At 44.0% G+C, this 24,435-nt stretch overlaps 1 protein-coding gene across 1 annotated transcript in view; it reads right to left on the minus strand.

The window, feature by feature from the left end:
• Positions 1-23,250, minus strand: part of RAB31 (RAB31, member RAS oncogene family) — a 58,229-nt gene extending 34,979 nt beyond the window's left edge. Inside the window, exon 1 of the mRNA XM_083859419.1 lies at positions 23,159-23,250. Within this exon, the coding sequence (XP_083715545.1) occupies positions 23,159-23,197 (39 nt within the window). The 5' untranslated portion in view covers positions 23,198-23,250. The remainder of the gene's footprint in view (positions 1-23,158) is intronic.
• Between the last annotated feature and the right edge of the window lie 1,185 nt (positions 23,251-24,435).

Raw genomic sequence — 24,435 nt, forward strand, 5'->3', positions numbered from 1 at the left:
AAATCCCTTACCAGCAGATTTAGGTGTGAGGATTTTAAGAGCACCAGAATGAAGAGCAGAATGCCACAGAAAACAGTGCTTCCACCCACACTCCTGCTCCAGGGAACCACCCCACTTGGCTCTCCTTGGCTCTCATTATTCTAAAGGAGATGAGACTGTATTTCAAACTAGCAGCATTACAGGATGCTGGCAACTCATTTGCAGGCAAACAACAGAGCTGCTGACTTCTTCTGGCTGATTTGCAGCAGCTTACAGGGAGATAAAAAAAAAATAAAAAAGCAGAAAAAATATGAACAATATATTAAAAAAGAAAACCATTTTCCCATTACAAACAGGCATTTGGTATATTCCTCTGTCTATTGTTCCAAACACATTTATTCCAGCAGAAACTTAATGCAGAAAAATTTAGTTCTTTAATTTAAATCTTGATGTCTCATTTATATCTTTGCATATAGGGCCTGGTCCTCCAAGCACTTTTCCATGTTGGAGAGAGCGATAGTACCCTGTAAACACATCCCTGATTAGGTTGTTAGTCTGTAGCCTTGAATTTGTAACAGCATTTAATAGATTGAGGGTCAAGCCCTATTGTGCTGAGTAAACTAATCTCTTCATGTAATTATTTTTTTTTACATCTGAAATGGAACAAATGTTGGATTCACAAAAAAATCCACACATATCATGACTGACGACTAAACAGCAGCCCTATAATCATGAACATTGCTGCAAGAGCTTTTGTAGTCTCGACTATGCAGTCTTTCTTTGCCATGTTAACACTCAGGGCTTCCTAAATATGTGTAAAATTAGATTAACCATACAAAAATCAGTTATGACTCCAGGATTTTGAAAATGCAAACAAAACAGAACACTAGACAGCATTTCACATGAGGAAATGGCACCCTAAGAATGAGCACACTGAAGAAACTGCTTTCTGTCCTTCCACTTGCAAAGTAAGGAAAAAAAAAGAAAAAAAAATTACATCTGGCTTGTAAACACCACAGATCTCATGACTAACTTCCCATTTCAGCTTTAAAGGAAGGTTGAGACACCCTGGAGACAGGCACCATGAAAATTATCATTAAGCAGCAACAGAAAACTGACCTTTATAGAAGTAGGGATCCCACACACAGCTCCTTCAGAAGGAAGTTTTCTCATCAGCTTGGACAAAGCGAGGATCCAATCAGATTTACAATCTGAATTTGTAAACATGTTTTAAAATTAAAAATGCCTGTCCCTTCAAAACATTCCTCACAATAACTAAGAGTCACTGAGATATAAGCTACAGACAGGTCTCATTAAATCTGACAGGATTTAACATGAGTTAGTCTTACAGATTGGAAGAAGAATGAGCCCTAGCAGCCTGAAGAGTATTAATACTAAGTGCTCAAAAATCCCCAGGCAAATAAGATGTTATTTCAATAATAATATGAGAAATATTTGGACCTGACAAGTCTTTATCCTTTTCCACAAGCCAGAAACTGATCCCACCATTCATGTGGCTTCCATCAAATTCAGCAGGACTTCCCTGCACCTCACAGCAGGAATGCATCTGTTCCTCAGAGCCCATTTGGGCCAGGCTCCCCAAAAGCTGAGCTGCCAACCACCCAAACTTGAGCAAAGCTACCACAAGAATTTGGTGGCTGAACCCTTTCTCTGAGGATCCCTGGCCAAGAGAAAAAGAGCACAACCAATGGAGTCAACGTTAACTTAATGTAACTCCCAGGAAGTCTCCCATGGCAAAGCTTTTTCACCAGGCGTAGAGCTGGAACTACAAAGCTGCATTGATGGAACTCAGGGTTTCAGCCAGAGAGCAGTACCACAACCTACCAGCAAGCTGCTTTGAAGCTTTCTCCAGACAGGTTAACGTTAAGAAGTGCAATTAAGTGCATGCACCAGAAACATTGATGAAACATACAGATTTGGGGTGCAGTCAAAAAGCTGTCCCACTCTCCTGGAAGAGGATCTGTTCAGAGAGGAAGCTGGCTGCTCTTCATTGTTAAGAGAAGCAACAATTCCTGGCTCCCTGTTACATATTCACACTACCAGCCACTCTTGGCTTATTCATCCGTAACTGAAAAATAACAGAGGAGCCAGGTTATGCTCAAGAATTCCCAAGTTAAATTCCACTTTTTGTAACAGTGATTTGATTCCTGTCACTGCTAGTGCAGAGAGGAAGGAGAGGTCCTTGTCTTGATCAGAGCAGAGCTTTCACTGTTGAAGCATTAAAGATATACAGAGAAAAACACTTGAATCAGTATGAAGTTACCAAAAAGGAGAAAATTGTCCTCTATTATCAATGCATTTGGTATTTTATATATCAAAAACAGGCACTGAAAACCTTTGCAACTGGCCAGGCAAACCTTAGGTAGAAAGACAGAATTTAAACTTTAGGGGAAGAAAAATAATCAATGAGTCACAAAAAAGAAAAAAATGCAGAGAGACCATTCATTCCAGTAGCTCTGTAAAGCACAGCTGGTTTTGACTTGGCAAATCAGCTTCTGCACATTTAAAGAGCTCTTCTTTCCACTGTCAGAATTGGCCACGCTTTTGTTTTTGATTTACAGTTGAATCACCCTGGCCCATTCCCATTACCCTCAGCAGGACTTTGATGGAATCTGAAAATTCACAGCAGTGTAATCGCATCTCAGGACTGCTAAATGGTTTGCATTTCATTAGCTATCATCAAACAAATTGCAAGGCCTGCGCTGTAAAGTATCGCTGGGCTTTAGCAGAAATGTAAGCTCAGCTCTGGTCAAGCCTGGTGTCCAGGAGGAATGTCACTCCTCGGGCAAGGTCTGGCACGCAGCACTGAGATACCCAACCTGCATCTTGAATGCTCTCAGGGTTGCCAGTTCTTAACCCAAAGGCACATAACATGATAAGGCTGAGTACAGGATTACAGCTGTCTTTTAAATTCTAATGGAGGTAAAAAAGCAACAAGCTGAAAAATAAATTAAAGCTTTGCAATTTGCAGCCTGCTTTAGTCCTCTATGCCCATCTTTAACATTTTAATCATTACTCAGATGATCAAATGCAGGTAGCATTGCAATACTTTCCATGTCTTACTAATCCAGTTACAGCTGCTCTGGAAGGCTGTGACAGGCAGCTTGAAGAGCATCTGAAACTGCCTTTGGATTTTTATCAACTGTATGAACTTACAAGGAAGAGTTATGCACAACAGATTCCTGATCATAGTTTCCAAGGGCAGTATTTTAATCCAAGAATTACTCTACCCAATAAATTTTTTGCCAATAAATTTTTGCTAACCTTAAACATATCCTTCGCCCTTCCCTGTGTTTGGGTATCACTTTCAGTTGTCTGAAAACTGCTGTAAGGAGAAATACCTTGCAGGAGACTGAGCTTCAGAGACACCCCTGGGACTGAATTGAATCTGCCAAGTGTCAGGCTTGTCCCAGGGAAAATTAAGCCATGCACTGCAGAGTGGTGTCTAGGAATAAGTGCAAAAAAGCTTCTTGCCTTTATTCATTTTTTCCATCTGTGAGATGGATCAAGTGAGCAAAGCTATCACTGCATAACTGCACAGATGAAAATACAAGAGCAGCTCTTAGACTCACACAATGGCTCTCAGCTGCTTCACCAACACAAAACTGCCTGAACCAAAGGGATGCAGGTACAGGTGCTCTGAAGCCTCACTTCTGCAGTCAAAATAAATACATCTCAATCAGGACACTAATGATTTCTGTAAATTCCAAATTAAAATTTTTAGCCTTATACTACTAGTGATCTTCAAAGAATTTCTGCAAAGATCTAGGAGATACTCATCTGCAAAGCAGACTTGAAAGGGAAAAACTAGGACCAGAGTTGGCTCCCAGAAGTGTCGTTTTGCAATCATGCACTTTCCTGAGTGAAGGGTACTTGCCAAATGAACAACACTCTCATTGAATATTGGAACCCAGTTGCCCACAATCCCAGCACAAACACATGGATCTCACTGCAAATCTATTTTGAGAGGGAGGATGGCCACCATGGGCCTCCTCTGTTGGGTTTACCCTGGCTGGATTCTGCAGTGTCTCACTTCAGTAGGAACCACCAGAGTTCTTCTGGTCATCTGTCCCTGTGTGAACTTTACACAAACATCCCTATTTGCATTTCCCTTTGTTGCATTCCTGTGGAGTTCTTTAAACTCACAGTATATGGTGGTAAAGGTATGTTTTAAGTCAGTTGATACTCCCACTAAGTTAGGATGACCTATGCCAACTCCCACACAGTCAAAAACCCTACACATCATTTCTAATTGCTTTCAGGCCAACATTGCTGTTGCAGAGCACAAATTAGCTACAGAATCAGACTTTTTCCTCTGGAGCACATTAGAATTATATTAATTCCCTCTACACATAAAAGTGTAGCATTTGTTCTACCCACAATCAGGTCAGTCCTGTTATATCAGAATGCAATCCCTCCTCCTAGTGCTGCAAGGACTGCATTTGGCACAGGAATTCTTGGCTCTATTTTTCTCAGCTCACTAGTTGTTATATGAAAATAGTTATTTGATTTTGCCTTGTAACAGCATTATGGGGATGTAAAACAGTGATAGTTGTAAAGCATTCAGACAGTACAGTAACAAAGAGCTATTTAAGTGCTTTAAGAGATAGTCAAGCACTGAGTTTATTTGTTTGGTATTTATATGCATCTTCAATAACACTTGTATATTTCTACTGGCTGTTTTAAAATACAAGAACATTTACCAGTCAGAGCTTAATGTATCTGGCCTCCTGTGGTGATGCTGCCTGGAAACCAGGTGCTCACCAAAGCCATCCTATCACTCCCCTCCTCAGCTGGGCAGGGGAGAAAAAAAAACGTGGGTTGAAATAAGGACAGGGAGAGATCACTCACCAACTACTGCCATGGGCAAAATAGACTCGAAATGGGGAAACTAATTTAATTTATTGCAAATCAAGTCAAAGTAGGATGATGAAAAATAAAAATTAAATCTTAAAACACCTCCCTCCCACCCTTCCCTTTTTCCTGAGCTTAACTTTACTCCCAATTTCTCTACTTGCTCCTCACAAGAGCATTGTCTCTGCCTCTCACTTCTCCTCAGCGGGAAGACTCCTCGCATTTTTCCTCTGCTTACACCTGAGTCCTTCCCATGGGGTGCAGTTGTTCACAAACTGCTCCAGCACAGTCTCTTCCATGGGGTGCAGTCCTTCAGGCACAGACAGCTTCAGTGCGCGTCCTCCACAGAGTCCACAAGTTGGGCCAGCAAAGTTATTTCAGTTTGGGCTCTTCTTTTCACGGTCCACAGGTCCTGGCAGGAGCCTGCTCCTGTGTGGATTTTCCATGTGGTCACAGTTTCCCTCAGGCATCCACCTTTTCCAAAATGGTCCCCTCCACAGGCTGCAGGAGGATCTCTGCTCCACCGTGGATCTTCATGGGCTGAAGGGGGACAGCTGCCTCACCATGGTCTGCACCCAGGCTCCAGGGGAATCCCTGTTTTGGAGCCTGGAGCACCTTGTCCCTCCCCTTCTCCACTGACCCTGGCGTCTGCAGGGTTGTTGCTCTCACACATTCTTACTCCTCCCTCTGTCTGCAATTTCCTCTTGTGCACTAGGTTTTTTCCATTTCTTAGCCATGTTACCCCAGAGGCACTACCACCATCACTGATGGGCTCAGCCTTGGCCAGTGGTGAGTCCACCCTGGAGCCAGCTGGCATTGGCTCTGTAGGACACCAGGGAAGCTTCTGGCAACTTCTCACAGAAGCCACCTCTGCAGCCCCCTCTGCTACCAAAACCTTGCCATGGAAACCCAATACATCTCTGAATGGAAAACATCATCTGAGCCCTTTTCTTGGTTTGCTTTCCTTCAGTTCACATCCATTTGCAAAACACGTACAGTGACCGACTGTCTGCTTCATCCCACAGGTGAAGCGAGTCTAGAGCCCTGCCCACTTCTGTTCCCAACCAGTCCCCGAAGCCAAATGCATGTTGCCTTACCAGTTTTGGCACCCCTACCAGTGTGATTATTCAGCACGTGGTTTCCTTCCACACACATCCTGCACACATCCTTCTGTGGAATTAAACTCAGGCCTGCATAGCTGCCCCAGTATCTGTCACACCTGGAGCCAGAGAATGCAGTCCGACTGGTCCTAGCGATGTGTAGGCTTCTTTGGAGTTACCAAGTTTCTTCATAGTCAGAGGCCCCTTGCTCTCCACCAGATCCCAGCCCAGTAATCTTCCAGAAATAACAAAAACCCCTAATGCCCAAGTTTCAAATACACTTTCTTTAATATTTTGCTACATCCTTTTCTCTCTTATAGACAAAAAAGAATATTTCCATCCCTCCCTCCCTCGCTGACTGCAATATTAATTACAATCTCTTCAACTATCTACTTCTGCCAAAGACATACCCAAAGACCACAAGAAACACCAAACTATAGAGTACAAAATCAAGCATTGATGGCCAAAAGCACTTTGTCATCCTACCAAAGTGATGTACCTGGCCAGAGATAAGCCAACTGAAGAGCAGCTAATGTCTGTATCATTGCTAATGCCAGCAAAAAATTCACTTTGCCAGAGACATTGATATATTCATGCGTGTAATATTACATAAAACCAACGACTTTCCTAGAGTGTTTCCGAGATAATTGGCATTATTCTGCTATCATCACTAGTCACATTCTGCTCCAATCCCAAGTGTTTCATGCTGGGTTGATGGCAGGAAGAACTGTATCTGCAGCCTTAAGAATCACAGAAAGGGACCTCCAAGATCATCTATCTCCAACCCACCTACCATGGGCAGGGACATCTTTCAATAGACCAGGTTGCCCAGTGCTCCGTCCAGCCTGACCATAAACATTTCCAGAGACAGGGCATCCACTCTGGACAACCTGTTCCAGTGCCTCACCACCCTCACAGCAAAAATTGTCCTTTTAATATCTAATCCAAACCTACTATCTTTTCATTTGAATCCATTCATCATTGCTCTGCCATTACATGCCCTTGTAAAAGGTCCCTCTCCATTTTTCTTGTAGACTCCCTTCAGGTACTGGAAGGCCACAATTAGGTCTCGTCTCATCTCTTCTCTGAACAATTCCAGTTCTCTCAGCCTTCTGTTGAATATGAGATGCTCCATCCCTCTAGTTACCTTTGTGGCTTCCTCTGCACTCTCTCCAACAGATCCATGTCCTTCCTGTGCTGGGAACCCCAAAGCTGGATGCAGCACTGCAGGTGGGGTCTCACCACAGCAGAGCAGAGGGACAGAATCCTCTCCCTGCTGGCCACGCTGCCTTTGATGCAGCCCAGGATGTATTTGGTTCTGGGCTGCAAGCTCACATTGACAGCTCATGCTCAGCCTCTCATCCAGCAGATTCCTCAGGTCCTTCTCAGCAGGGCTGCTCTCAATCTGTTCAGGCCTCAGGCTGGTTGTGATACTCATTGCCCCAGCAAAGTATTCCATGTGTCTGCTGCACATTTACTCTTCCAGGACTTACAAATCGTGCTGCTCTTATGAAGCTGGCACAGGAATATAAAGCGATCTATATTTATGAGATGGGGCTGTGGAGTGATAGAGACAACAGAACTATTCTTCAGGAATAAAATTAATGCTGCAGCCAACCTACCTCTGCTTTGCAATTTTAGAGCTCACCTACTCTATTTAAAAAGAAAGAAAGAAAGAAAGAAAGAAAGAAAGAAAGAAAGAAAGAAAGAAAGAAAGAAAGAAAGAAAGAAAGAAAGAAAGAAAACACCCCAAATCCATATTCCAATTCCACTATTTATGCTTAATCACTGCATCTTATCATACAATGTGCAAGTTAACCACAGTGCTATGCTACCATGAGCGTGGACAGCAAAGATAACAGCCTTCCATTGCTGCTAATATTATTTAGAAACTGCTTCCCCACATCAAATTTCCAGCTAATTCTCTGTGTCTTTTCTTACACCTTTCCTTCCCCTTTGCACACAAGTTATCAAATTCAGAACAGCAGCTGAACTGCCAAGAGAAATGGAGGATTTAAAATTGAAATCAAAGAGCAGAATCTCAATCAATTTCTTATGCCCTTGACAGCATGTGGTATGGGCGGCTGTGGAGAGAGAATTGCTTAGCCTGGTGAAAAGGAAGAAGGAACTTGGTGTTTATTTGCATTCCTTCATCTCAAATTGTGGCTTTTGGGGGCATTGGCTATTCATTTAAGATGCTCAACTCCATGTTTTGAACTGCCTCTACAGTTTCAAGTAGGAGCATGAACTCTATAAAAACCAGCTGCAAATAAGGTGGTATCAATCTGGCTGGCTAATAAGATGAGAGGATGAAAGGAGAAAGAAGAGGAGCACCTTTGAAAGGTCACGCACACACAAATCTCTTTTGGACTAGCAGCACATGCCAATGAACAGGCAAAAATCCCTCCCACTGGATTGCATGGGGGACCCAACTGTACAAAGCCTGAGGATATCCTTAATGAGACTTGCTAACACTTCACACTACAGTAAAGCAGGTTTTAAGTACAAGGTGCTCACAAACCGTCCAGCAGCAGCCCAGCCTTTGGGGGACTTCATTGTCACACAAGGCACTGGCTGATTAAGCCACAGGAAACAGCTTTGCATCAACAAAACTGACTCACGACTGAACGCGTGGCAAGAAACAAGACCCCTCACACTACCTGACCCAGCTGCCCAGCAAAGACAGCTCCATCACGAACCCAAACACCATCGAAGCCTTCAGCAGGGGCTGGGCTGTGCTGCAGTGCGAGGGAGGGCATTTCACTGGGCAATAGCACCACCTGGTGACTCCCGGGACCCGGGATCAGGGAGCCGGGCACACCCGGCCATGCTGACACTGGAGCCAAGGAGGAAGGGACGCTGGCTAAAGCGCTCCAGTGAGTCGGGAGCCAAAAGCCTGGGGAGGGAGGGAAAGAGGACGGCAGGATGAACTTACAAGAACTAGAAAGGTGAGACAGACGGAGAGGGGATGAAGAGTGCCTGAGCACCTTCCCTGGGAATCACAGGCACCTCCCACTGCTGGTACCACCTTGAGAAGAAGCCCTCTGTGGCAATGGGTAGCGTGAACGTGGCAAAGGCAGCTTCAAAGGAATGCCCCTATCCCACGATTAATTTATTGTACTAATGAACAAATTAAGGAAAAACCCCACCCAAACCTGCCCAATATCAACAATGTTGTATGCCATCAAGGGGAAATTTTTGGATTAATTTTTAGGAGACTACATCTGTGGGACTTCATGGAGTCACTATCATCCAAACAAGAATCATACCTCTAATTGCCTTTTACTGACCACTGGATCGTAGGATCCTCCTGACCATGGTATAACACAGACCAGCAGACAAACCCACTAAATCCACCCTGACAGGTGCCTTGTAAGGGGTAAGAAAGTGTATTACAGAATTACAGAATGGTTTGAGATGAAAGGGACCTTAAAGATCATCTAGTTCCATCTCCCTTGCCATGGACAGGGACACCTTCCACTAGACCAAGCTGCTCAAAGTCCCATCCAGCCTGGTCCTGAACACTTGGACATTCACAGCTTCTCTTGGGGACCTCAAACCATGGCATGCTCTCCTACCACCCTAGCTCAACCTAATGACATCTCCCTGCTGCCAGCTTGCTGATTTCCCACCTGAGCTCCACCACAAACACTTCAGTATGACCTCTCCAATGCTCACCATTTCAGTTTTCAAGTGAGGATGAGAACTGGACCCTGGTTTACCATGGGTCACACTCCCCACATCAATGAAATAGGAACTAAAACCAAACTTCACAGATCTCTCCAGCAAGTCAAACCTCAAACAGGAGGAGCTAAATAATGCTAAAATTAATTAAAACTGCAAGTATTGCTTTAATATCTGTGCAATTTCATTGATAGTAATACCGGCATTTTGGCAATTCCAATGGTCAGAGTTCATTTCCTAAACAAATTTGGGAGACCTTAACACCTGCACACTGCCATCCCTTTCCTACCCACTCTATCTTGAAACACACATGCAGTCACAAAAATCCACTTGATGTAATACTCCTTCCACAGGGAAATTCCTATTTAAAGATACAGTAAAAAATGTGTGAATAGTATCTACTTAGAAATCCTCATAATTGTCCCTGAAGTTGAAAAATTAGGTAAGGGAAGTAACATACAAGTCACTGTACCTCACGCTGTCAGTGATAACAAGTATTGATTGCAGGGGTTTTATCTCTATTGGCCATATGCACAAACACCAGTATAACAATTTGGTTAAACATCCCTCATCGATATTGTGCAATGCAGTGAGTGATCAGAGAAACTAAATTTAGTTTTCAGACTACATGCATAAATAACCTGAGGTTTTCAAGTTAAGCAAACACATTAAGCAACAGCATCCTGACAAATGTTGTTTACAAGTACAACTTGCCAGCAAAAAATGGGATAAACAATTCTGTGTAGTTCTTTCCAAACCAAGTTCTTTTCCTAAGTGAACCTTCCCCACATATATTGTAACAGCTGCAACTTTCAAAATGCTGGTATGATGAGGAGATAATCTTTGACTTGAATTGCCGTTTGACACAAGTTGCTGTTCATACTCCAACACCCTACCTCTTTTCATTGTCAAATTCTATCATTAGGGGTCATGATTTAGAAATACAGCCTTGTTAGTGCCACCTAGTAAATATGAAAACAAAGTAATTTCTATCCCTGTCCCAACACAGAAGATATTAAAAATCTACCAACCAATCTGAAATTGATAATCCAATCCAAACACTACAATTTCACACTGCAGATTGCCAACAAGTGCCAACAGTAATTTTCTTCTATTAAATGAAGGCAGTGGCTCTTACACAACCAACAATATGCCCATCAACCACAGCATTTGACAAAATGGCTCTTGTGTTCAGTTTGCTATTTCACTAGTATAAAAATTGTCCAGCAATTGCCTGCAAAAACTGTAAAAGAGCTCAATTACCTTCAAATTTGTCCATCCAAGCTCAATAAGCCCTATTCAATTCAGTGTTCAGACATACTCATCCCAGTTTGTAACTGTCCCACCTGCAACTTGTTATTGCATTTCATACCAGAGAAGAAGAGAAAAGCCACATAAATTTTAAGTTCCAACTGAAACACTAGCTGAAAACTTCAGTCCTGGAGACAAGAAAGCCCAATCCCTTCTCCCTTGCAGCAACAGAGAGGAAGAAGGCAGTTTCAGGGGGCAGCTATAAAAAACTAACATTTCCTCTAACAAACAGGAACCAGCCTCATGGCCACGGATTTTTGCTTCAAATGAGCAGAGCCCTGGTACCGAGTATGTCCCGTACCAACAACAAGAAGCAAATAACTCTTCCTCTGGTCTCTACTGGCCAAAAGCAGCTGGACACCATCAGCCTTGAGCAGGTCAAGAAACACCACCAGGGTGATACAGAAACTAAGGATTGCCAAGGATGGGACAGAAACTAAGGATTCCGTACCTGGATTTATTGCCAGAAACTCTGCCTCTGCTTATCAGTTCCTTTTAGATGATGCAACAACCTGCAAAATCAGCAGCCTCTGGTGACCATCTAAGATGTGAGCTGGTCTCCTTTATTAGTAGCCTAAAGGCTGCCCAGCTGCTAATGACACCCTCTTTATGCAAGCTGCTTTTACAACTTGCCAGTCTTTGGAAATCTGCCTCCATCAGCCTTCCAGACACAAAAATACCAAGAGTCTTCTCCAGGGGGTATCAGCAAGGGGACAAGTTGAGAGTTTCTGAAATTTGCCATTATTTGTTATTTACAATTAACTGCAAATTACATGTAGATACTATGCATCCATGTGGACATTAGGCAGCAACATGAAGGAGAGGCCTCAAATCCTTGAAACTGGGGGTTTTCATTTCCTGAATTTATGTGAAAGACTGGAAATGGCCAATCAGAAATTTGCCTAAACCTAAATCTGTGTTAAGAAATATTTCACCCAACTGTTAGGTTTAATTAACCTCAATTAGTAGTGATTTCATATTCATCCCACCTATTGTCTGGATGTAAAGTTTTCCCTAAGACAGCAAACATGACCACTTATTTTAAACAGCATCGTATAAAGACCCACCTGGTGCTTTCCCCTCTATCACTCATGCAAGTAAACAGAAGAGATAACAGCAAGCACGGTATAATAAAACCCAGGGCTGAGTTTTTTATCTGTGGATTTACTGTGTGCTGCTGTGAAGCTACTGAACGTAAAGCTATCTGCACCAAACAGGCTCATAAAGGGGAGAAATTGTCAGTGCAAGGCTGTAGCCCTTAAGCAGTTGACTTCTTGAATGTGTTCACCTCCCATTGATTTCATCAGGAATGAAACTGCAGCAACTTCTAAAAGCTGGTAAAACTAGAGCCATGGAATTCAACTCTTTAGGGAAAGGCCCTTAAGGAAAACTAGGTTTTGTTGCTCTTACTGTTAAGGTACCTTCTCCTCTCCATCACAAAAATAACTAGGAAAGCAGTATCTAACTTACAAGCGACTTGCAGAAGGAAGTTTTTATTAACCTGGCCATTTTTTCTCATCTCCACTCAAAATCTGGAAACCAGAAATGGCCAAAAGTGTATATAGACTCTGCAGATCTCAACTGAAAATGTGCTGGGAGCATTTCAAATGGAATGCTAAACCATGGAGTTTAGTACATTTAAGGACATCTCCTCAAAGGACAAAGGAGTAGAAGAGTGCATTTCATCTTTCCCTCCAAAGGAGGAAAAGCCACACAGAAGGTACTGAGAAGTCACCCTCAATACAGACTGTCTGGATACTAAACACTTCCAGTGTCACAGCCTGAGTGTTTGAGACTACATGGAACTAACTCCAAAGTTCTCACAGATCCCAGACATGGCAGAACAACAGGCACAAGGATTGAGGAGACATCTCAACTGGCCAATGAGATCCTACCAAGGCTTCCCTGTGTCACATCTGTGACAGTGCTTTTGACTGCTTGAGAGATACAGCTGAATTTAAAGCAATGCAAACAATTCTGCAGGCTCCACTGGCCAAAAGTGTTTTGAAACACAAATGAAACAGCACTAAAACAAACTCAGGATTTTAAAATAATTTAAAAGGAAACTGAAGGCAAAACCAAGGGAGAGGTTGGTGGGGATTTTTTCACCCCATGTTACTATTTCTACCACTTTTTGTTGGTTTGCTCTGTTTAGCTTTCTGTTTTATTATCCTCAGCTTCTCTTTTCCTTGCTCCTGACTTTACTCCTCTGTGTTCCTCATCTCCTCTCACCAGTCCCCCTACAATGCTCGTACATGTCCCTCCTTCCCTTCACAGTTTCAGTACTCCACCTCCTCCTCCATTAGTCTCTGTTCCTCCAAATCTCCTCTATGCCAACTTCTACATCCCTTTTTCTACTGCTCCGCACATCCCTGCAAGTGTTCAAAGCCCTGAGCGACATTGTCTACAGGAATATGATCTTTAAGATCCCTTCCAACCCAAACCATTCTTTGGTCATAAACTATTCCCGAAGAACTTTTTAGGCTATAGGGCTACCACTCTCCTTCAGACAATCTTCTTGAATTTGGATTTATGGTGTCAAAGGTTCGCTTTCTCTCTGCCTTCTTCCACATCAGCGTAAGGGAAAAGACAAACCTGGCCATAAGATAGGTAGATCTCAGCTACTCTTATCTGACTTTAATATCAAATGACAGGAATCACTCATGAGCTGTGTTATCTCAAATACTTAATTTACCTAAATATTTTATCTTATTCTCCACATTCAGCTGTGCATTAAAGCATATGCTGAGCTTTAAGCATGGGATTCAACTTAGCCCACGCAGCAAAGGCTGAAGGATGCACCCTGATACTCTGCTGGAGAGGGATTATCCTAATGCTCAGAATCAAACATATGCTTAAGGATGCTACTCAGATTAGGGTTTCAGTAACATAATCTCAAATCAAATTTATGTTATCTGGTTTTATCCAACTGCCATTTTTGTCACATAAAACACACTCCAACTGTCTGTCTAATGCCCTGGCATGCATTTATTCTTTTCAAGCACACTCTGCAGGAAAAAAAGAAACAAAAATATCCAAGGCAGAAAAAAATTAACATCAAAGGACAGAATAATCGATTCTGAAGACTATTCACATAAACTACACTCTGCTGCTGGAGTCATAACACTTGAAGAAAAGGTCTAATTCCCTCACTGACATTCAACCAAACCAAGACAAAAACAAAGTTCAACTTTCCTTGGATTTTCCACAAGAGTAGTAACATTTAAAAAAGAAAACTGCAGGAAAAGAAAAATGTAGCAAACCCCCCCATGTTTGTAGCACATTCATGAAATTAATATCCTAAAAGGAAGCTTATCTACGTGGTATTGAAAAGGTTGAAGTCAGCATGGACTATGCACCATAAATGACTTCTGGGCTAAGTGGTTGGAGGCTTCCTGTTCATACCAGCTTTAAGAAGCTATATTTCAAATGTTGATCTTATGATTCTTAAAATAGGCACTTAAATACTTATATTTAGTATGCAAAAGAAAAAAAAAAAAAAAAAAAGAAAAAAAAAAAGATAGACAATGGGCTTCCTATTCAAGAAAGAACATATTCCCTTTCTCATTTCCTAATCCCTCCAGGAATTAATCCCTCCAAGAATTAATCGGCTGCAAGATTCATCCAGCCACAAAGTGGAAGTGCACCCTTAGAGGCTTATAGTGGTGCATATCAGTCAGTAAGAGGTTCACTTACTTGGTGGTTTGGGTTTTTTTTTTTTATTAACAGAGACTGCCTAAAACAAACAAAATTAGTATTTGCTTCCACAGCGAGTAGAAGATGCTCAAAATGGAAATTGTGACTGTACGTTTACCAACACCTCAAATATTTCAGTTGTAACATGCTTCTAAATCCTAAACTATTGACCATAGTGACAACATATTTTTACCCCCTTAAATTAGGTAGCTAAAAAATTGAAGTCTCAAGAGTTAAGGTGATCCTTGGTGTGACACCATACCACATTCAAGGAGTCTTTGGCATTTCAATCAGTCTTTGGCAAGTCTGGGGATTCCCTGTACAGCTTCTCTCTGTCGGCACACACACGATTGTTGACCTAAGGATTTGAACTTGTCTTTTTTACTGAATTCTCTCACAGTAAGAAATGGATAGATCTGGAGAATTTACACAACAGTAGTACTCGAGATGAGCTATCAGTTACCAATTACAAGCATAAGATGGAGAAGGTTAAAGCTATTCCAGTTGTATCCTACAAGTCATCAGTGAGCATGGAAGGAGATGCAAGTGACTTCAGACACATCCTGTTACCCAGAAGCACAGCTTTGCTGATGAACCATGAGATCTTATCAACATTTAAGTTTTGTTTGCTGCAGAATTAAATGGGCCCCAAATTTATTTTTTTTTTTTTTTTTCAGAATTAAACCCACTTTAGGAATCTCTTGTAACTCATTTTGGCTCTGTAGTCAGGCTTTAAAGGAAAGGAGAATCTGCTTCAGAGAGCCCCTAACTGTAGGTGAATTCCTGTAAGAGCCTGATATTTATAATTTACAGTTTTTTATAGTCCCCCACAGGGACTATAGTCCCCTGAGGGGTCCAACCAGGACACCCAATGACGTCTGCAGCATCCTGTCACTCTGCTGACAAAGGAGGAAACAATAACTCAGGGACACAAAGTATTTAGTGGCTGGATTTCATGCACATGCACTTCCACATGTTGCCCGAATAAGAACATACCCTGGCCAAAACAAAAAGTGAAAAACCATAATGTCTCTTCCCTCGCCTGCAGAAAACATAAAACCCATGCACTAAGCAGCATTTCTGTTTAAAAATATCCGGGCGAAAATAAAAAGCGTTTGTTCCACTGCCTGTTGTTCAGCTTTCAGCTCAGCCCTGCAAGGCCAGAGACCATAAATCAGCCACTGGCATGTGCTTACACAAGGCTGTGCTCCCAGTTGGCCTCCCATCCACCTCCGCTGGCAGCTTTCTAAAGCTTGGATTTGTCTTTTGGCAGTGGTGCTCAAAACGGTGAGCATTCACGGAAAGGGTGTACAAGATGTTTCAGAAGAAAACTGAAATGTGTCTCTTTCCCGGCATCTTACAAACTGAGATGGAATTTTAAATATTTCCATTCACCTTGACCTTGACACCACTGCCCAGCTTCTACAAGGTATGTAGTGAGAAGAAAAACAACTCTGTAAGAACAAAAACATCTTTTATTTTGGTTTACTTTGGAAGCACGTGTCCCATGGCAGCTCCAAACACTTTCTGGTGAGGGGCTGCAGATTTATATTCACATGGGCTGCCCTTGGCCTACAGTCAGGAGGTAGGAGGAGACATGACAAGGAGCAAAAAGCACTGAAGGTTTGCTCTGCCCACTCTAAAAAGCACGGGATGATCCAACTCATTAGCATGATGACCTAACCCATAGGTGTGATTAGCACTGGAGGGAGGTAACACTTGTAGGTAGCTTGTGGGTAGATGAACTCTAACCAGCTTCCCACCTCCTTTCCCAACCCTCTTGGAAGGGTTACCTCTAACCATGTGTTGGGCACTTGGCTGGCCCCAGAAACACCTTGAGAAAAATATGAGCAGAGGAAGCTCCAGACCTCTGGGTGGAGGCCACAGCTCCAAAAGCAGCCCCTGCATCAGTGGAGGCTGCCAAGCCACTGAAGTCAAGGAGAAACTCCTTGCCCTGCACTCAGTTTTCCAAGGCAGCAACCTGAACTGTGGGGAAGATGGGCTCAACAGCAGCCTGCTCTAGTGGAAGGGGACCTTGCCCATGGCAGCAGAGTTGGAACCAGGTGATCTTTAAGGTCCCTTCCAACTCAAACCATTCTATCATTCTGTAGAAGTACAAACCTGCTAAAGCCAGCGGTGCTCACTTCAACGTGCCCCTCTACCTTCCCCTCAAAACCACAGCACAGGAAATGAAAAAAAAAAAAAAAAAAGTGCCTGTCCTGATCTTATCTGAAGAGAGATGTGGCCAGGAAATCCATGACTAATCACAGTCCCTGGAGGGTCTAACAGCCCTGAAGAAGACTGGGCAAATGGCATTTGCAAGAAGGAGCAGCAGGGAGGCAAAAGACCAAGAGCAGCTGAGTTACGGCTCCAGCCTCCCTGTAAATGCTTCTCTCAACAAGCCTGAGAAAATTTAGACAGAATATGTCAAGAATACATCTCTCCAGCCTGTATGTGCACTTGCAGTCTGCAGCACCCACACTGCACCCAGCTCAGGCACAACCCAACACAAGCAAAAGGCACTGGCACTGTAATTTATAAACACCACTGCAAGCAAAAGCCCTGCAGACTCAAAGGCCTTTGCCCATGGGCAGCTCAACTGCACTGCAACTGCAACACATCCTATCAATAAAGCAAATTATCACCTTAGAAACAAGTCCTACCATCAACCAGAGTCTCAGAAAACACACTTTAAATGCAAATTAAAAATAGCCTTTTTATATGGCTTGACTTAGGGCAGTTAAAAGGAACCACCTGATGAAAATGAGAGGGTTTTTGTTTTCCCTGTGTATTGTTTGCATGCAAGGTTTCTGCCTCCTTCACATAGTCTGCCTCAGCATTACTTCACTGAGTAAGGCTAAAACTGCATTCGACTATCTGAAAAAAGAAAAAAAAAAAAAAAAGAGTTTATCACCATTCAACTTCCTTAATTTGGCAGAAAGAAAGAATGTAGAGGGTTTTTGTTTTGTTTTTTTTTTTTTTTTCACCAGAACTACTGTAAACCAAGAAGTTTCCCAATTTTTCACCCGGAAATCAAAAAGCACAAGGAGCTGAGGAAATCTAAATATAAATAGAATTTTAGAGACAGTAAAACTACAGCCTGCATATGATTTCTGGGTGATAGTCACTGCATGGTCTCATTCAACAGACAAGTTACAAGCATGGGATGGAAGCTCAGAGCTGGTTATCAGCGGATGGGAGCCCATGCAGTGCAGTAACAGGCACCAACCACAAGATACTTTTGCTACCCAGCAGATTATTAGTAACAAGCTTCCCCTTTGAGGCTTTGCTGCTACTGAAACTAAATTCTGCTTCAAATTCCTCCTTCTGCTTCTTCAGAAACCCAGTTTGGTTGGGCTGCTGGAAATGAAAGCACTGTGACCTCCACAGTCACCTTTTCCTAGAAGGATGTTCAAGCTACTCCTCTAAGCAATCCCACACAAAACTCTTGGAAAAAATTAGTGAAGAAAAAAGTTTTGTAGATATATAAGGAAAGCATAAGGGCCAAGAGCAACATGAAATCCTGAATTACAATTTGTGAGAAATTGTTTACCTACATATTTAATGTATATATTGCAAACAGCCTGACTGTAATCATTTAAATATCTTATAAAATGATATGAAAAGGCTGCTTTAGGCTTCTGAAGATGCTTTTTTATTGAGATAAGAGAACAAGCTTTTCTTGCTTGGTGCATAACTGGATTTTTTTTGCAATATTGACAAACACAATAAAAGCAAAATCACCAGTCCCAGTCTCCTTCAGTATCTTGTATACTTCTTTTGACTGGCAAGGCAGGGCAATGGAACATGGAAATGCTATGTACCCACACTAAGTACAAATTTCAGAGTATTCTTCACCAAAGAAGAACACCAAGAAAATGAGGTATATGCAGTTCAGCTAACCATGTGTCTTTGAGCTCCCCATGGACTTAAAATCACTGTTCAGTTTTACCTGTAATTTGATGTTTCACTACAATGCAAAAACATAACTGGCTAGGAAAGAGATACAGATCAAAGGGGTCCTTTGATGGAAAGGCTGCAGTGATGGACACTTCAAACCAGTGACTTCACAAGACAGACAGCCATGTGGTCATGACTCAAAAATTTCTCTCATGATAGAGCTACTTGTTTACATAATAAAATACTAATGAATGAGTAGGTGATGATGAACCATTAACATGGGGGGGGGGGAAAATTGCTTGGCAGTCTCTGTTCTTCTCTCAGACAAGATACTTTTGTGGACAAAATTATAGAAGGCACACATTTACTTCATCAGTACATTTTTCCTCTTCTCATGACCCCCTTTGTTTCCTCTCCTCTCTGTTTTAGGCTACAACACTGCAGCTGTTGATGCACATGTGGCTCCTGCACTGTGCAGTGTTAATGTCTTCAGCAGGATGCTCACCTTACCATGGGGGCCACCTTGCACATACCTGGTGAGAAGAAAGCTCCATAACTGGTTCAACCCAGCTAGGGGTGCAGTTTTGTTTTTAGCAGCAGCTTCCCTATTTCTGTTGGGACATGTAGCCCATAAAGCATTAACCATGACAAACATTTTAGACATAAACTAAAAGATTCCCAGTGAACTGTGTTCAGTATCATAATGTAATTTCCACAGAGGAAATGTCACTCCTTTTACAAATGCAGGCTCACCAGCTGCAGACAGCATTTCATGCTAGCAGAACGCAGGCCAGCAAGTGACTTCTTATGAGCAAGAAAACAGAGGCACAAACAGAAGGGTGAAGAAACAAAGTCTCAGCTAGGGAAGATGTGGGCACTATGCTGAGGAAAAAACTTTCTACATTAAAAGCAGTTAAGTCCTGGGACATAACCTCAGGGAGAAGATCATGAGTTTTTAAAGACAGAGGAAACAAACATACATCAGGAATAAAAAGGGCTTTAGGGACAAGGAATGACCTCCAAGCCTCTTCCCATCCTACTTCCTTTGGTCCTGTGATGCACAGTCACAACACAAAAATGTAATAAACAAAAGCAAAAGGAAAGGAGTAATGGAGGTCACTTTAGATGGTAGTCAGCAAACCATCTCCCAAAGTTTCAAGAGTTGTCAAAGTTTCCTCAGGAAGTGACAAAGACAAGAAACTTTGCCTTAGTCGTAAACCTGGCAATCTCTTCTGCGGTTGCCACACACAATTATGTCAGGATTTGGCAGGGAGTTATAAATCACTCCTCCAGCCCACATAAAGAAAATGTTGGGAGCTAAGGCACAGGGCACTCAGCAGCCACAGACAGATTAGGAAACCTGGCAGCTGCACAGCCAGCCACATTTCAGCACTAAAGCACAGCTCGGGAACAGAGCAGCCCCTCTACTCTTCTCTCTCTCCCAGCCCCTGAGCAAGGTGCCCACATAGAAACACCATGCAAATCAAATGAGAGCTATATTCCATTTCACCGCACAGACTGAGCTGCAGCTAAAACCTGCTCAGGCCCAGAAGCATGTGGCATCTAACATAGGGACAACTGCTGGGAACAAACAACAAGCTGGACTGAGAGACCGGGAAGAGTCAGGGGAAACCAGACAGGACTTGGAGCAGAGTTCCAAGTGTTTGCTCTCAGGAAGATGAACATCTTCCACATGCAGATACCTCACTGCCCAGCAGCAATAATTTACTGGAGGAAGTAGTTTAGGAGCAGGCTTGAGCACACTTGCATGGCAACATACTTAAGAGAGCTGTTCAACTGCACCTCTATACCTCCTACACCTGAGGCTGTGAAACACTGGACAATTAGGCAGGCATCCTGCCCCTGCTAGCCCACTGGCAAGCTGGAACCATCCCTTCTCAAACAGCTCTGCAATCAACAAAGCCTTCCTTCCAAACTGACTCACTTCCACCCTCCTGCTGTCCCAGATTTCCCCTCTGCCCTTCTCTCATTGGTGTCTCCTCCAACAGCTACAAGTCCCATAATCATCATCTTGTAGTGCACTACTCCTGGCTGCTCCAAATCACTCCCATGACATTCACAGAGAGTTTTAAAAACCCCAAGATACTCTGGATGAAAAAGAAATTAAATGCCAATACCCAAATCCCATTTTGTTACGTTAATGCTAAAAACTAGAGGCCAGGCTCCTTCCTGGCAATGTCGGGTTACATCCAGGAGCCAATAACCTGCTGCTCATCTCTAGTGCAGTGGCTCCAGGCTACTCACTGCCCTGGAGTACTGCACTGGCCTGTAGGGCTGGCAATGCGGACCACAGCTCTGCTTTCTCTATTCCTCTTCATCATCTTCCCATCAAGACCCTCTGTAGCCAAATGGGGCTTCAGAGCTTGTGGAGAAGCTGGCTTGGCAAACATTGCACCAGCTACAATTTTTCCCCACTGGGAAATTCTGAATAGGCAGAAACAGTCCAAGCCCAGGCCCTCTGCACATCTTGAGGCCAGAAAGTGCCAGTGATCCTCCTGTCTGATCCAGAGGTGCAGCCTAGGGCTGTGTTCAGAAGTGGGGAGGGATTTGGGTTTACAAACCAATTTAGTCCATATTTCTAACAAGGATAAGAACTTGTCTTAGGACTAGGACATGCCAGACTTGACCTATTATCAAGGGATCTACGACATACAATGCAGATTAACCAGGTCCAGGACCTACTGAAAAAAAACAACTGTCAAGATTTCTTTTGATAGATCTGAGGATGTATTTTTGAGTTGCCATCAAGCTTTCAGACAGATCAGAAGATTAATGTCTGTATTTGTTCACGCAGACAGGTATGGAGTTTCCCTGCTCTAGAAATGTCTGAACTTCTTGAGGAGATTCATCATCTGAAGGATTCCTCTCTTCTGGGAAAACAGAGTGTCAATCCCCACGGTAAATGAGATGTCTGTGATCAGAAGTAGAAGGTTTTCTAGGACTATGCTCTCTTAAAACTCAGGAAGGAACATCTCACTGATTACTAAGTGACTATAACTACAGACACATCTCCCTAAGTGCTACCACTGCCAACCCATCATTTTAATGAATCTACAGAGTAATTGCATACTCCTAGTAACACAGAGCTGCATTATAGGATTCTTTTCCTGTCTTGGAAAAAAAAAAAAAAAAAAAAAAAAAAAAAAAAAAAAACAAACAAAAAAAACCACCTCCAGTAAGTTTTAACATTACAAAACATAAATAAATTATAGACATGAGAAATCTCATTCCACAAGACACTTCATCTCTATAAAATTACAACATTTTCTGCTGGAGAAGAAAACAAGCAAAGACACATCCACATATTCTACCACAGACTCCTCATGTCTGTACAAACCACATTTATTTTTGTCACTATGCCATTTTAAAAGTTGAAGGCAGGAATTCTAACCAAGAAAGGAGAAACGGTCACTGCCAAATACTTTGGGTTGAACTCTCCAGTGCCCTGGCACCGCATCCTGGCAAGAGCTACTCCAGGGCAAGGTACCCACTCCTGCTGGGCTAAGTGTCAAAACAAATCAGAGAGAACTGGAGCATCTATTTGTGTTTGGTTTTCAAATGCTCGGATGGCATGAAAGCAAATTCACTCTAAAATGCCTTCATTCATGCAGCTTTCTCTGAGTGTTTATGGAGATGTGGGCATAAAAGCAGCCGAACTTGCACCGGGTAATGTCAGATGTTTGACTTTTAAAAAGAACTTGTGTACTGGAGCAGCGATGCTGTGCTGGTTACTGTCAGGAGAGGTGGTTCTGCTCTGCGGCCGTGTTTATCCCGACTTGGTGGGCACGTTTTGCCGGGAAGCTCCCTCGGTGCCGGGCAGGGGGGGCAGGCTCAGCCGAAGTGCCGAGCTAAGCACATTGCTGCGCCAGATGTGAAACGCGCAGGCGAGCTCGCCAAAAAAGCCAAAGAAGGGAAAAAAAAAAAAAAAAAAAAAAAAAAAAAAAAAAAGGAATGGCAAAAAAGGACGTTCCTGTAAGAAGTGGAGTCAAAGAAGCGCTGCTGAACAAAGCCGGGCGAGTAACAAAACAAAGCAGCGCTGAGACGGGACCGACCCCCGGAGCAGGAGCCGCCCGACCCGACCCGACCCGACCCGACAGAGGGTCCTGGGCCGGCAGGACCCGCTTTTCCTTTCCCCGGTGTCCCCCCCGCCTGTGACGAGCCCCCGGGGCGGGCAGCAAACCCCTCCCGGGTGCCCTCGGGGTTCTGTCAGCCCAGGGGACTCCGCGGGGCCGCCCCCGCACTGGGGAGACCCCAAAGGAGAGCACTCACCTCCCCAGCCCCATGCGCCCTCCTCACTTTTAAAAAGTTGAGAAACAAGACAAAAACAACAATCCCCAAAGGCTCCCCCCGCCCCGCGGAGGCCGGTGCGCGGCTGCCAAGTTTCGGTGGGGAGGAATTCCGTGCGGCCGAGCCCCCCCGCCCGCCCGCCCGGCACCGGGAGCGGGAGACGCGGCGCCCCCGGGAAGCGGGATGGGATAGCGGGGCGGGCAGCGCTCCCGCCCAGCGGGCACACAGCTCCCACTGCTCCCACCTGCGCGGCCGGAGAGGAGGGAAAGGAACGGGGACGCGACCCCCCGGTGGCCGCTACTCACCCCGAGCAGACAGACTTTGAGCTCGCGTATCGCCATCATCTGCCCGGGCCCGGCCGCTCCGCATCCCCGGCGCTGTGCCGCCTCCTCCCGCCCGGCCCGGCCCGGCCCCTGTGCCGCCCCCGCCCCGCCGCCGTCACTGCCCCGCCCCGCCGCTGCCCCCCGCCACGGCCCGGGCTGCGAACGGGGCTGGAGCCGCCCCCCCGCCACAGCCCGGCCTGCGAACGGGGCTGAGCCCCGGCGGGATGGGCAGCGGCACGGCACAGCGGGGTTAGAGAGAGAAGGGACCTCTGGAGACCAGCGGGCACAGCCCCTGCCGAGCCGGGGGCACCTAAAGCGGGTTACACGGGAACACAGCCAGGTGGGGTTTGAATGTCTGCGGAGACGGAGACTCCACCACCTCCCTGGGCAGCCTGTTCAGTGCTCTGCCACCCTCTTCCTCGTGAAACCTCTTGTATTTCAGTTTATGGCCATTGCTTCTCATCCTGTCCCTGGGAACGAGTTTAAAAAGTCTGACACCATCCTCTTAGCGCCCGCCTTTGAGGTACTTATATGTATTAATGAGATCCCCGCCTGTCTTTTCTGAGGCCCGGAGTCTCTCCTCATAAGAGAGATGCTCCAGACCCCTAATGATCCTTGTGTCCCTTCGCTGGACCCCTCCTGGAGCTCCTTTCTTGCACTGCAGGGTAAATATTTGCTGTTGTGAGAAAAACAGTCTGTGAGAGGCGGCATCCTGCAGGGGGCTGTGCATACGCTTAATCCTACACACCATGTGCCGGGCTAGGCACGGCATGGGGACTGCTCTGCTTGTGAGCCATCTGAATCTTTTCTTTTCCTTTTCCTTTTCCTTTTCCTTTTCCTTTTCCTTTTCCTTTTCCTTTCCCTTTCCCTTTCCCTTTCCCTTTTTCTTTTCCTTTTCCTTTTCCTTTTTCTTTTTTTTCTCCCTTTTTTCTTTTTTTTTTCTTTCTTTTTTTAATTTTTCCTGCTATGTGCAGAAATAATTGAAAATAGTAACTCCAATTTTTTACCCAATCCTGGTAATACACATCCAATTTGGATTAAAATAGTCAACCTCAGGTTAGTAGTAGGGCAGCACCCCACACATCTCATACCAAATTTATGTTAAGCTCATCAGCTTGGGGCTAGTCATCTGAAATCAGTGAAGCAGGAGTCGTAATCACTCTGCTCTTGGTATGCAAGGTTCTAGAATTTATGGAGAAGGATGGCACACAACCCCAAGAACGCAGAAGAGCATCATCCATCAGACATTTTAAATCAGA

The sequence above is a fragment of the Zosterops lateralis genome (assembly GCF_965231275.1).
Source record: "Zosterops lateralis genome assembly, chromosome: 1".
Lineage (NCBI taxonomy): Eukaryota > Metazoa > Chordata > Aves > Passeriformes > Zosteropidae > Zosterops > Zosterops lateralis.